Here is an 11,401-nt window from a genome sequence, read left to right on the forward strand (position 1 = left end):
TTTCTTTTTTTTTTTAGGATGGAGTCTTGCACTGTCGCCCGGGCTGGGGTGCAATCACGCGATCTCGGCTCACTGCACCCTCTGCCTCCCGGGTTCAAGCAATTCTCCTGCCTCAGCCTCCTGAGTAGCTGAGATTTACAGGCACCCGCTACCACACCTAGCTAATTTTTTTGTATTTTTAGTAGAGATAGGGTTTCACCATGTTGGCCAGGCTGATCTCGAACTCCTGACCTCATGATCAGCCCGTCTCACCCAAGTAAACAAAAAGGAATGCATAAGAAGATAAACAGCCCCTTTTGGCTCCAGGGACTGGTTTCATGGAAGAAGATTTTTTCACAGGATGGGAAGAGGGACGGGGATGATTTTGGGATGAAACTGTTCCACCTCAGATCATCAGGCATTAGTTAGATTCTCTTAGGAGCACGCAACCTGGATTCCTTGCATGCTCAGTTTACAATAGGATTCATGCTCCTATGAGAATCTAATGCTTGCGACTGATCTGACAGGAGGTGGAGCTCAATGGGGAATGGTCGCTCACCTCCAGCTGTGCAGCCCAGTACCTAACAGACCATGGACTACTACTGGTCCATTGCCTGGGGGTTGGAGATCCCTGGTATAAAGAGGAGAAGGGGCCAGGCTAGGTGGCTCATGCTTGTAATCTCAGCACTTTGGGAGGCCAAGGCAAGAGGGAACTTGAGGCCAGGAGTTTTGAAACTGGCCTGGCCAACATAGCAAGACTCCTTCTCTACATAATAATCATCATTAGCATCATCAACAGAACATTAGCTGGACATGGTGGTGCATGCATGTGGTCCCAACTACTCAGGCAGCTGAGGCAGGAGGATCTCTTGAGCCCAAGAGGTCAAGGCTGCAGTGAGTCATGATCATGCTACTGCACTCCAGCCTGGGCAACAGAACAAGACCCTATCTCAAAATAAAAAAAGAAAAGAGAAACTATGGAAACTAGAGTGTTGTTATTTTAAATAGAGCTGTCAGGGGAGTTGTCTCTGAGAAGGAGGGTGGGTGGCAACAGTACGTGAGGCAAAAAAGATTCCAAATGCATGGAGAGAGTAGCAGGTGCCCAGATGGAAGGCGCAAGTGGGGTTAAAGGACCAGCAAGGAGACCACTGTTGCTGTGGTGTAGGGAGTACGGTGCACATGCAGACCACATCAAGCTTGCATATGGTGACTGAGCGAGTGAGACACAACGTGGCCAGGACAGAGGTGGTGGAGGTAGTGAAAAATAGTCTCATTCTAGGTGTATTTGGAAAAGGAACCCATACAGTTTGTTTATCATTGGGATGTATGTGATGTAAGAGAAAGAGCGGAAGAAAGTGTGATTCCCGGGTCCTTGACTGAACAGCCAGAAGAATGGGAGAATGGGATACCATTTATGGAGATGGGGAAGAACCTGGGATGGCCACCGGGCACGGGCACATGGGGAGGTCTGATGTGTTTTAGGTTACTTTAAGTTTGAGTTGCCTGTTCGACATCTGAGTGGACATCATCAGATAGCGTGGTCACTGGTGTCCAGATGTGCCCTTGTGAAGTGTTGTGTTTTGCATGTATGTTCCGTCTCCTCGTGGGAGGCAAAAAACTAGGTCTTAACCCATAGGTGCTCTTCTAAGTTTCCTAACACTTCTCAGGTGCTTGGTGTGCACTTGTTGAACTTTTACTAAAGCTGCAAAGCCTGATGTGTGTCATTAGGAACACTCAATATTATTTTGAGGTCAGGCACGGTGACTCACGCCTGTAATCCCAGCACTTTGGGAGGCCAAGGCGGGCAGATCACTTGAGGTCGGGAGTTCAAGACCAGCCAGGCCAACATAGTAAAACCCCATCTCTACTAAACATACAAAAATTAGCCAGGTGTGGTGGGTCATGCCTGTAGTCCCAGGAGGTGATTGAACCCAGGAGGTGGAGGTTGCAGTGAGCCGAGATGGTGCCACTGCACTCCAGCCTGGACAACAGAGCAAGACTCCATCTCAAAATAATAATAATAATAACAATATTTTGAAGCTGTCGGCATCATAGGGAACACCCATATGGGTCTTAAATTCAAAGAATTCACAGACTCATTGTTCCAGTTGAAGATGACATCATCCTACAAAATCACACCGTCTCTGTTTCACATCCAAACCAGTCCCCGCTGGCAGTGACAGCATGTTTTGAGCTGGAGAAGGCTCCTCTCCAAGGGAATTTCAAGTAACAGATTTGATTATATATATTCTCGCTGAAAAATCCCTCAGTGAGATTTCTTCATTAACCGTTAATGATCAGTTAACCTTTAAGAATGTATATATCCTTATGACACACCGAATTATAAAATAAAAATAGATTTGCTATGAATACATGAGTGTACCTATTTGAGATGTGTGCAACAAGATTTTAACTTTCACCAAAGAAAGGGAAAAAAAGTTATTTTCCTTCACATACATTCAGACTCCAAGCGGAGGAAAGTGCATTGTCTAGATAGTTCAAACTAATTAGTGAGGAGAAAACTAGCATTGGGCTGGCAGGCTATCCAATATGTGCCTACAATGATCAGATTATCTGAATAATCTTCTGCTCCCACCTCAGCTTTCATGGACCCAGCTGATAGCTGGTTGTGGCATCTTTTCACAGGGTGACACAGCTCCTTTGGCAGGAAGCAAAGGCAGAATTTAGGCAAAAAAGAAGCAAAGAGAAGCCTTTGAAGTGATTAAAGAAGAATCTCCCAAGCCTATCTAGGTTAACATAAATTCCATTAACAGGCCAGGTGGGCACAGTGGCTCATGTCTGTAATCCTAGCATTTTGGGAGGCTGAGGCAGGCAGATCGCCTGAGGTCAGGAGTTCAAGACCAGCCTGGCCAACATGGGGAAACCCGTGTCTACTAAAAATATAAAAAATTAGCCAGGGGTGGTGGTGGGCACCTGTAATCCCTGCTACTTAGGAGGCTGAGGCAGGAGAATCGCTCGAATCCAGGAGACAGAGATTGCAGTGAGCTGAGATGGTGCCACTGCACTCCAAGCTGGGAGACAAAGCAAGACTCTGTCTCAAAAAACAAAACAAAACAAAAAATCCATTAACTTCATCTTATTTTAGTGCATATCTCAAATATTCTCTCTCTCCATCACTTTTCTCTCGTGAATTTTTCGGTAGGCTATTCTAGCTATGGTTCACACCACAGCATTTAATTCTAAGGCCTGTCTTTGGAGGTTTGGAGTTTGGTTTGGTTTGGTTTTTAGAGACAGAGTCCTGCTCTGGCACATAGGCTAGAGTGGTGCAGTAGCTCGAGTGACCCTCCCGCCTCTGTAACCGAACTTAGGTTTGGCTGCTTACCACTCAAAAGCCAAATATGAGAGATGAGGTTGGTGAGAGGAAACGCAGGTTTATTGGGAAAGCCAGCGTAGTTGAGAAGATGATGAGCTAGGCTTCTAAAGTACCATCTCCCGGCCAGGCACGGCAGCTCACACCTGTAATCCCAGCACTTTGGGAGGCCAAGGCAGGTGGATCACCTGAGGTCAGGAGTTTGATACCAGCCTGACCAACATGGCGAAACACCGTCTCTACTGAAAAATACAAAAATTAGCCAGGTGTGGTGGCACATGCCTGTAGTCCCAGCTACTCAGGAGGCTGAGGCAGGAGAATAGCTTGAACCCAGGAGGCAGAGGTTGCAGTGAGCCAAGATTGCACCACTGCATTCTAGCCTGGGCAACAGAATGAGAATCCATCTCAAGAAATAATAATAATAATTTTTTAAAAATTAAGTACCATCTCCAATTTTTTAGGCTGGTTGGAGGGTTTTATGGGAGGGGCTATGGGGGAGACAAGGAGGTTGGTATCTGAATAATCTTCTGCTCCCACCTTAGCTTTCATGGACCCAGCTGATAACTGGTCGTGGCATCTTTTCACAGGGTGACACAGCTCCTTTGGCAGGAAGCAAAGGCAGGCAACTGAGGACCGTAGACATTTGGGTACCAGTGAGGGTTCGAGAAGGTTGGGAACTTCTTTGTCCTTGGTCAGGTCACAATGCTCCTATCAGTCTTTTGTATTTTTAGTAGAGGGTTTCACTATCTTGGCCAGACTGGTCTCAAACTCCTGACCTCAGGTGATCCGCCCGCCTCGGCCTCCCAAAGTACTGGGATTACAGGCGTGAGCCACCGTGCCCAGCCACTCCTATCAGTCTTTAACAATATATAGTTAGTTGTTTTTATACTTCCCCTTTAATCCCAGAGTTAGTTTCTAAAAGTACATGATTGTTGTTTGTGTATATTTTCTCGGTACTATAAAATTATCCTAGCCTACATGCAGGAAAGGGTAAAACCCTTTAAACAAAAATGGAGTTCGTTATGTTCATTCTTTTGCTGTTTCACAGGTGTACCTCAGCCTCCCAAAGTGCTGGGATTACAAGAGTGGTGTCTTTGGAGTTTTGAGATGTGAAAATAATGAAAGGCTTTTCAAAACGTCCAACAACATTGTGAAGTCTTTAGTGGGGAACATGAGCATCTGTATCCTGGTTTTTGCAGTAATCAATTATAGTACCTGTTATAAAGGCTTGTAGACATTTCTTGATGAGTCTACAGATACTTGGTAACGTGGAAATCCTCAGATAGGTTTATCTATGAGCACACAGTAGATGTTATTTTCAGAAACTTAAATATTGCCTGCCCTGCGAAGTGTGTATAATGTGGCTCACACACCAAGGGCTTCTCCATGGGTAGGGGTCCGGCCGTCTACCAACAAAGGGGCAGGGAGTTATCCAGGAACACACAGAACCAGAAAAGAGGCTGACATGTCTGGAAATAAGGCTTCTGGTCTTGTGAAGGTCACATCACCTCTGCCTGGTGATGGGCAAGAATAAGCAGACAGCAACTCTGGTAGAGAGTCTTACGAGATAGATGTTAACACCTGAGAGTTTTATTTTTATGACTTGGATTTGCAGCAAAACAATCTCCACTTGATGTGGGATTGGTTTCCTTCTGTTCAGTGTATGTTGTTAATGGCTGTGAAAGGTTTGGGAGAGGATCTGTGGAGCCAGTTCCAGATCGGTCCTCCTACTTAGAATACAGTGGGTAACTCCATCTGATACGGTCACTTGTAAGTGTATTTGTCTATGTATATATGCACATATATGTTTGTGTGTGTGATGTAAATGTAGTTTTGAAACTGAATAGTGTCGCACACTTGTTGTACAGGGTAACTAGAATTGTATGAGTGGCTATAAGGCAGACACTACATCACAATTATCTGTACCATGGAACAAGCCCATGAGCTCATACCTTTGGATCCTACTTATTTCAGGCAATATTCACCACTGTTGGGGGGTAGCGGGAATGCTGAGTTCATCTCTTTTGGTGACATTGTAATATCTTTGCTCACAAGGGTAGAGGTCAGGAGGCATACAAAAAAGAAAATGGGTTTGGGGGCCAAAGACTGGGATAAAATCCTAAACCCATCAGCTAATAGTTATGACATTAGGCAAGTAACTTATTTCTCTGTGACTATTCATAAAATTTATAAAATTGGAGTATCTATACTATTCCATACTAATACTGTTGTGAACATTAAACAAAATACTTTTTGTAAAGTTTGTACCTGAGAGCTTGACAGACAGTAGGCACTCAAAAACTTTTAGCTTGCTTCACATTATAAAACTGGCCCAGAACAATGAAACTTCCCGCCAGTAATACACACAGGCGTATGGGTTCATGCTTACAGGCGGCCATATGAATGTACTCTAGTTGTCTCTTCTGAAAACATGCCTTGTGTGGCTCCAGTAAAGTCATTCTAGAAGTGTATCACAACTATATCAATCAGAGTTAACAAAGGAGACAAAAAAGATGAAATAGAAAAGCCACAATCTGTGGAAATTTACTACTTTTAAAGTTTTTTTGGTACTTCAATTATGTATGTGTGGTTTTGTGTGTCTGCATGTGTATAAAATCCAACAGAGGCCGGGCGCGGTGGCTCACGCCTGTAATCCCAGCACTTTGGGAGACTGAGGCGGGTGGATCATGTCAGGAGATCGAGACCATCCTGGCCAACATGGTGAAGCCCCATCTCTCCTAAAAATACAAAAGTTAACCAGGCATGATGGCACGTGCCTATAGTCCCAGCTACTCAGGAGGCTGAGGCAGGAGACTCGCTTGAACCCGGGAGGCGGAGATTGCAGTGAGCCGAGATCATGCCACTGCGCTCCAGCCTGGGCAACAGAGCAAGACTCCCTCTCACAAAAAGAAAAAAAAAAAAAAACAATATTTTAAATATTGTTACATATAGCCAATATTAATTTAGATTTACCACATATCTACCATTTTCATTCCTCTTCATTCCTCCCTGTACAAACTTCAATCTAGATTTGTTTTTTCTCTACCTAAAGAACACCTTTTAGTATTTTCTGTAATGCAGATCTGTTGGTGGTGAATTCTTTTAATCACTGTTTGTCTGAACGTGTCTCTATTTTGCCTTCATTCTGGAAGGACCTTTTTGCTCCATACAGAATTCTCAGTTGGCAGTTATTTTTCTTTAGCACTGTAAAGATATTCCATTGTCTCCATTGTCTACTGGCTTCCCTTATTTTTGTTGAGATGTAAAGTGTGAGTTCAATTGTTGCTTATTTGGAGGTAATATGTATTTTGTTTTAAAGGCTTTTTTTTTTAATGGAGTTTCTCTGTTGTCACCAAGGCTGTAGTGCGATGGCATGATCTTGCAACCTCGGCCTCCCGGGTTCAAGCAATTCTCCTGCCTCAGCCTCCCAAGTAGCTGGGATTACAGGCTCCTGCCACCACGCCCGGCTAATTTTTATATTTTTCGTAGAGATGGGGTTTCACCATGTTGGCCTAGGTGGTCTCAAACTCCTGACCTCCGGTGATCCACCCGCCTCGGCCTCCCAAAGTGCTGGGATTACAGGCATGAACCACCATGCCCAGCCTGTTCTAGAGACTTTTAATGATATTTTTTTCCTGTGTAGTTTACGAGATGTCTTTGATTTATAGCAATTTATTTCTCATCTGCCTCAGTGAAGATTTCTTTTTATTTTTCCTGTTTGGGCTAGGCCTTCTTGAAACTGTTTTATTATCCTTCTTCAGTGTGGGAAAATTCTTAGCCGTTACCTCCTCAAATATTACTTCTGCCCTATTACCTCCCCTCTCTTCCTCCTCCTAGGATTCAAATTATGTGTCTGTTGGCCCCTCTCAATTTATCTTATCTGTCTCTTACCCTCTCCTCCATATGAACCGTCTTTTTGTCTCTATGTTCACTCTGTGGAGTCTTTTCTAAAGTTCTAGTTAGAGAATCCACTTCATGAATTTTTTTTTTTTTTTTTTTTGAGACGGAGTCTCGCTCTGTCGCCCAGGCTGGAGTGCAGTGGCCGGATCTCAGCTCACTGCAAGCTCCGCCTCCCGGGTTTACGCCATTCTCCTGCCTCAGCCTCCCGAGTAGCTGGGACTACAGGCGCCCGCCACCTCGCCTGGCTAGTTTTTTGTATCTTTTAGTAGAGACGGGGTTTCACCGTATTAGCCAGGATGGTCTCGATCTCCTGACCTTGTGATCCGCCCGTCTCGGCCTCCCAAAGTGCTGGGATTACAGGCTTGAGCCACCGCGCCTGGCCCATGAATTCTTTCTTAATCCACATCTATTCAACTGGAACACTCATGGCATTCTTGATTTCAATGGCTGTATATTTTAATTCTATAATTCTCATAGATCTTTTTAAAAATTAATTAATTTTTTTAGAGACAGGGTCTCACTCTGTTGCCCAGGCTGGAGTGCATCTTGCGATCATAGCTCACTGCAGCCTCTAACTCCTGGGCTCAAGATCTTCCTGCCTCAGCCTCCTGAGTAGTTGGGACTACAGGCGCGCATCACCACACTAGGCTATTTTTTAAAAAAATTCTGTAGAAACAGGGTCTCACTTTGTTGCCCAGACTGATCTGAAACTCCTGGCCTCAAGTGATCATCCCCGTCTCAGCCTCCCAAAGTGCTGGGATTATAGACGTGAGCCACCATGCCTGGCTTCATGGATCTTTTACAAACAGGTCCTAGTTTCCTATCAAAATTCTCAAGCTGTCTTTAATCTTCTTAAATATTGTAAGCATAGTCATTGTAAAGTCTATATGTATGACTCTATATGAGAAGCCCTGGAGCATCCGTTTTTAAGATCTGATATTTTATTAGTGTTTATACATGTTATCTGGTCTCCTCATGACCACCACCCCCCTTTTTAAATTGAATGCTTTTATTTGCAAAATTGTGAAAATAATTCAAGACCTTAATCCAGTTTTAGGAACTCAGATGAGTCAAATCTGAGCTTGAGACCTTGAAAGGCCTGTTGGCTTGTGGTTCACTGTCACCTCTAAGGGACAGTGCTTTGGGGTCACAACTGAAAAGAATGGGGTTCACCAGAGAGTACCCTCCCTTGGTGTACCCTAAACTTCATTACCTTTTCCCTATGCTCTTAACATCATCAAAAACCCACTTGGTTTCCCAACTGCTCCACTTTGGAATGTTCAAGTGTCTTCAGGAGAAAACAGGCCCCTAACACCAGCTTCAACTGCCTGGGCCATCATCCTTTCCTGATCCAACCCAGGAACTGTGTGTGTGTGTGTGTGTGTGTGTGTGAGAGAGAGAGAGAGAGAGAGAGAGAGAGAGAGAGACAGACAGAGAGACGGAGTTTCACTCTATCGCCCAGGCTGGAGTGCAGTGCTGCGATCTCGGCTCACTGCAGCCTCTGCCTCCTGGGTTCAAGCAAGTCTTCTGCCTCACCCTCCCGAGTAGCTGGGATTATAGGCACCTGCCACCACACCTGGCTAATTTTTGTATTTTTAGTAGAGACAGGGTTTCACCATGCTGGCCAGGCTGGTCTCAGAATAAAGTGGCGCAATCTTGGCTCACTGCAACTTCCGTCCCCCGGGTTTAAGCGATTCTCCCTTCTGAGTAGCTGGGATTATAGATGCCTGCCGCTACACCTGGCTACGTTTCGTATTTTTAGTAGAGACGGGATTTCGCCATGTTAGCCAGGCTGGTCTCAAACTCCTGACCTCAGATGATCCATGCACCTCGGCCTCCCAAAGTGCTGGGATTACAGGCATGAGCCACCGCACCTGGCCTTTTTACTATCTTACTTGCTGTCCAGTACTATCAGAAAAAAAGTTTAAACATTTTGTCCAGAGTTTTAAATTTATTTGTTTGCTTACATTTTGTTCAGAGTTTTTAGTTGTCCTCAGAAGGAGGGTTGGTCCAAATTACCTAGTCTACTACATCTAGAAAGGATATTGAAAATTGACCTTTTTTTTTTTTTTTTTTTTGAGACGGAGTCTCACTCTGCGGCCCAAGCTAGATCGCCCAGTAGCACGATTTCAGCTCACTGCAACCTCTGCCTCCTGGGTTCAAGCGATTCTTGTGTCTCAGCCTCCCAAGTAGCTGGGATTACAGGTGCCCGCCACCACGCCTGGCGAATTTTTTTTATTTTTAGTGGAGACAGGGTTTTGCCATGTTGGCCAGGCTGGTCTTGAACTCCTGACCTCAAGTGACCACCCACCTTGGCCTCCCAAAGTGCTGGGATTACAGGCATGAGCCACTGTGCCCTGCCACCAAGCATCCTTTTAGGAGCTGGGGACTCAATGATAAACACATCATGCCTGCCTCTGGGAACTCACCTACAGTCTCACTCTGATCCCTGTCTAATCCTGTCCTGTATGATAATAACAGCTGTCCATTGAGCTCCTAAAATCTCAGACCATGTTGGGCTTCTGAGCCACCTGCAGAGCCTAGCTCGGTGCTGAAAGCTAAGTGGGTGTTCTGTCATTGCTGGGGTTTGATTGACTGGTTCTAACAGAGACCAGCTACAGAGCTAACACTTGGTGGAATATTTTGAATATTGATGGTCTTTTCACTGGCTTCTGCCTATGGTAAGTACAGGTACAACCCAAAGTGAAGAGCCTCATTTATAGTGTGTGACTGCGGGAGAGGGAGGTTTGCACACTGAGTCATTTTTCCCCCATTCAGCCTGTGTGTGTCTATGTGTGTACGTGTGAGTTCATACATGTGTGTGTGCATAAAATCAAACAAGAATAAAATGTTTTCATTTGTTCCCTTCCTTCTTCCTCTCTCTGTCTCTCCCTGTTTCCACAGGTCAGCGTTGAAGTTTTGGTAGAGTATCCTTTTTTTGTGTTTGGACAGGGCTGGTCATCCTGCTGTCCGGAAAGAACCAGCCAGCTCTTTGATTTGCCGTGTTCCAAACTCTCAGTTGGGGATGTGTGCATCTCGCTTACCCTCAAGAACCTGAAGAACGGCTCTGTTAAAAAGGGCCAGCCCGTGGATCCCGCCAGCGTCCTGCTGAAGCACTCAAAGGCCGACGGCCTGGCGAGCAGCAGACACAGGTATGCCGAGCAGGAAAACGGAATCAACCAGGGGAGTGCCCAGATGCTCTCTGAGAATGGCGAACTGAAGTTTCCAGAGAAAATGGGATTGCCTGCAGCGCCCTTCCTCACCAAAATAGAACCCAGCAAGCCCGCGGCAACGAGGAAGAGGAGGTGGTCGGCGCCGGAGAGCCGCAAACTGGAGAAGTCAGAAGACGAACCACCTTTGACTCTTCCCAAGCCTTCTCTAATTCCTCAGGAGGTTAAGATTTGCATTGAAGGCCGGTCTAATGTAGGCAAGTAGAGGCAGCGTGGGGGAAAGGAAACGTGGCTCTCCCTTATCATTTGTATCCAGATTACTGTACTGTAGGCTAAATAACACAGTATTTACATGTTATCCTCTTATTTTAGGTTTCTGTTCTAACCTTGTCATTAGAGTTACAGCAGGTGTGTCGCAGGAGACTGGTGCATATGCTTTTTCCACGAGTGTCTGTCAGTGAGCGGGCGGGAGGAAGGGCACAGCAGGAGCAGTCAGGGCTCCACGCATCCCCGGGGAAGAAAGGAAAGGGGCTGCACAGCGCCTGCTTTCTGTAGCGGCCCAGAAGCAGCCAGGGGCGCTGACTCCCGCTAGTGTCAGGAGAAAAGTCCCGTGGGAAGGGTCCTGCAGGGGTGCACGCATGTGGGGGTGCACAGGCGTTGTGGCGGCGAGTGAGGGTCTCTTTTTCTCTGCCTCCCTCTGCCTCACTCTCTTGCTATCGGCATGGGACGGGGGGTTCAGAGCAGTGTCCTCCTGGGGTTCCCACGTGCAAAATCAACATCAGGAACCCAGCTTGAGGGCATCGCGGAGACGTGTCAGACGGCAGATTTGGAAAGTTAACCATTTAAAAGAACATTTTTCTCTCCAACCTATTTTACAATAAAAGCAACTTTTAATTGTAGAGATATATATTTCCCCCTATGGGGCCTGACTGCACTGATATATATTTTTTTTAAAGAGCAACTGCCACATGCGGGATTTCATTTCTGCTTTTACTAGTGCAGCGATGTCACCGGGGTGTTG

The 11,401-nt window shown here is 45.7% G+C and overlaps 1 protein-coding gene across 3 annotated transcripts in view; it reads left to right on the top strand.

Moving 5' to 3' along the window:
• Nucleotides 1–10,738, top strand: part of ATXN1 (ataxin 1) — a 461,092-nt gene extending 450,354 nt beyond the window's left edge. For all 3 annotated transcript variants that reach the window (XM_017887085.1, XM_017887086.1, XM_017887087.1), the window contains one exon: nt 10,115–10,738. In XM_017887085.1, coding sequence (XP_017742574.1) covers nt 10,115–10,645 — 531 coding nt within the window. In that variant the 3' untranslated portion in view covers nt 10,646–10,738. The remainder of the gene's footprint in view (nt 1–10,114) is intronic.
• Nucleotides 10,739–11,401: the final 663 nt, after the last annotated feature.

The sequence above is a fragment of the Rhinopithecus bieti genome, unplaced genomic scaffold (genome assembly GCF_001698545.2).
Source record: "Rhinopithecus bieti isolate Rb0 unplaced genomic scaffold, ASM169854v2 scaffold_16601, whole genome shotgun sequence".
Classification (NCBI taxonomy): Eukaryota; Metazoa; Chordata; class Mammalia; order Primates; family Cercopithecidae; genus Rhinopithecus; species Rhinopithecus bieti.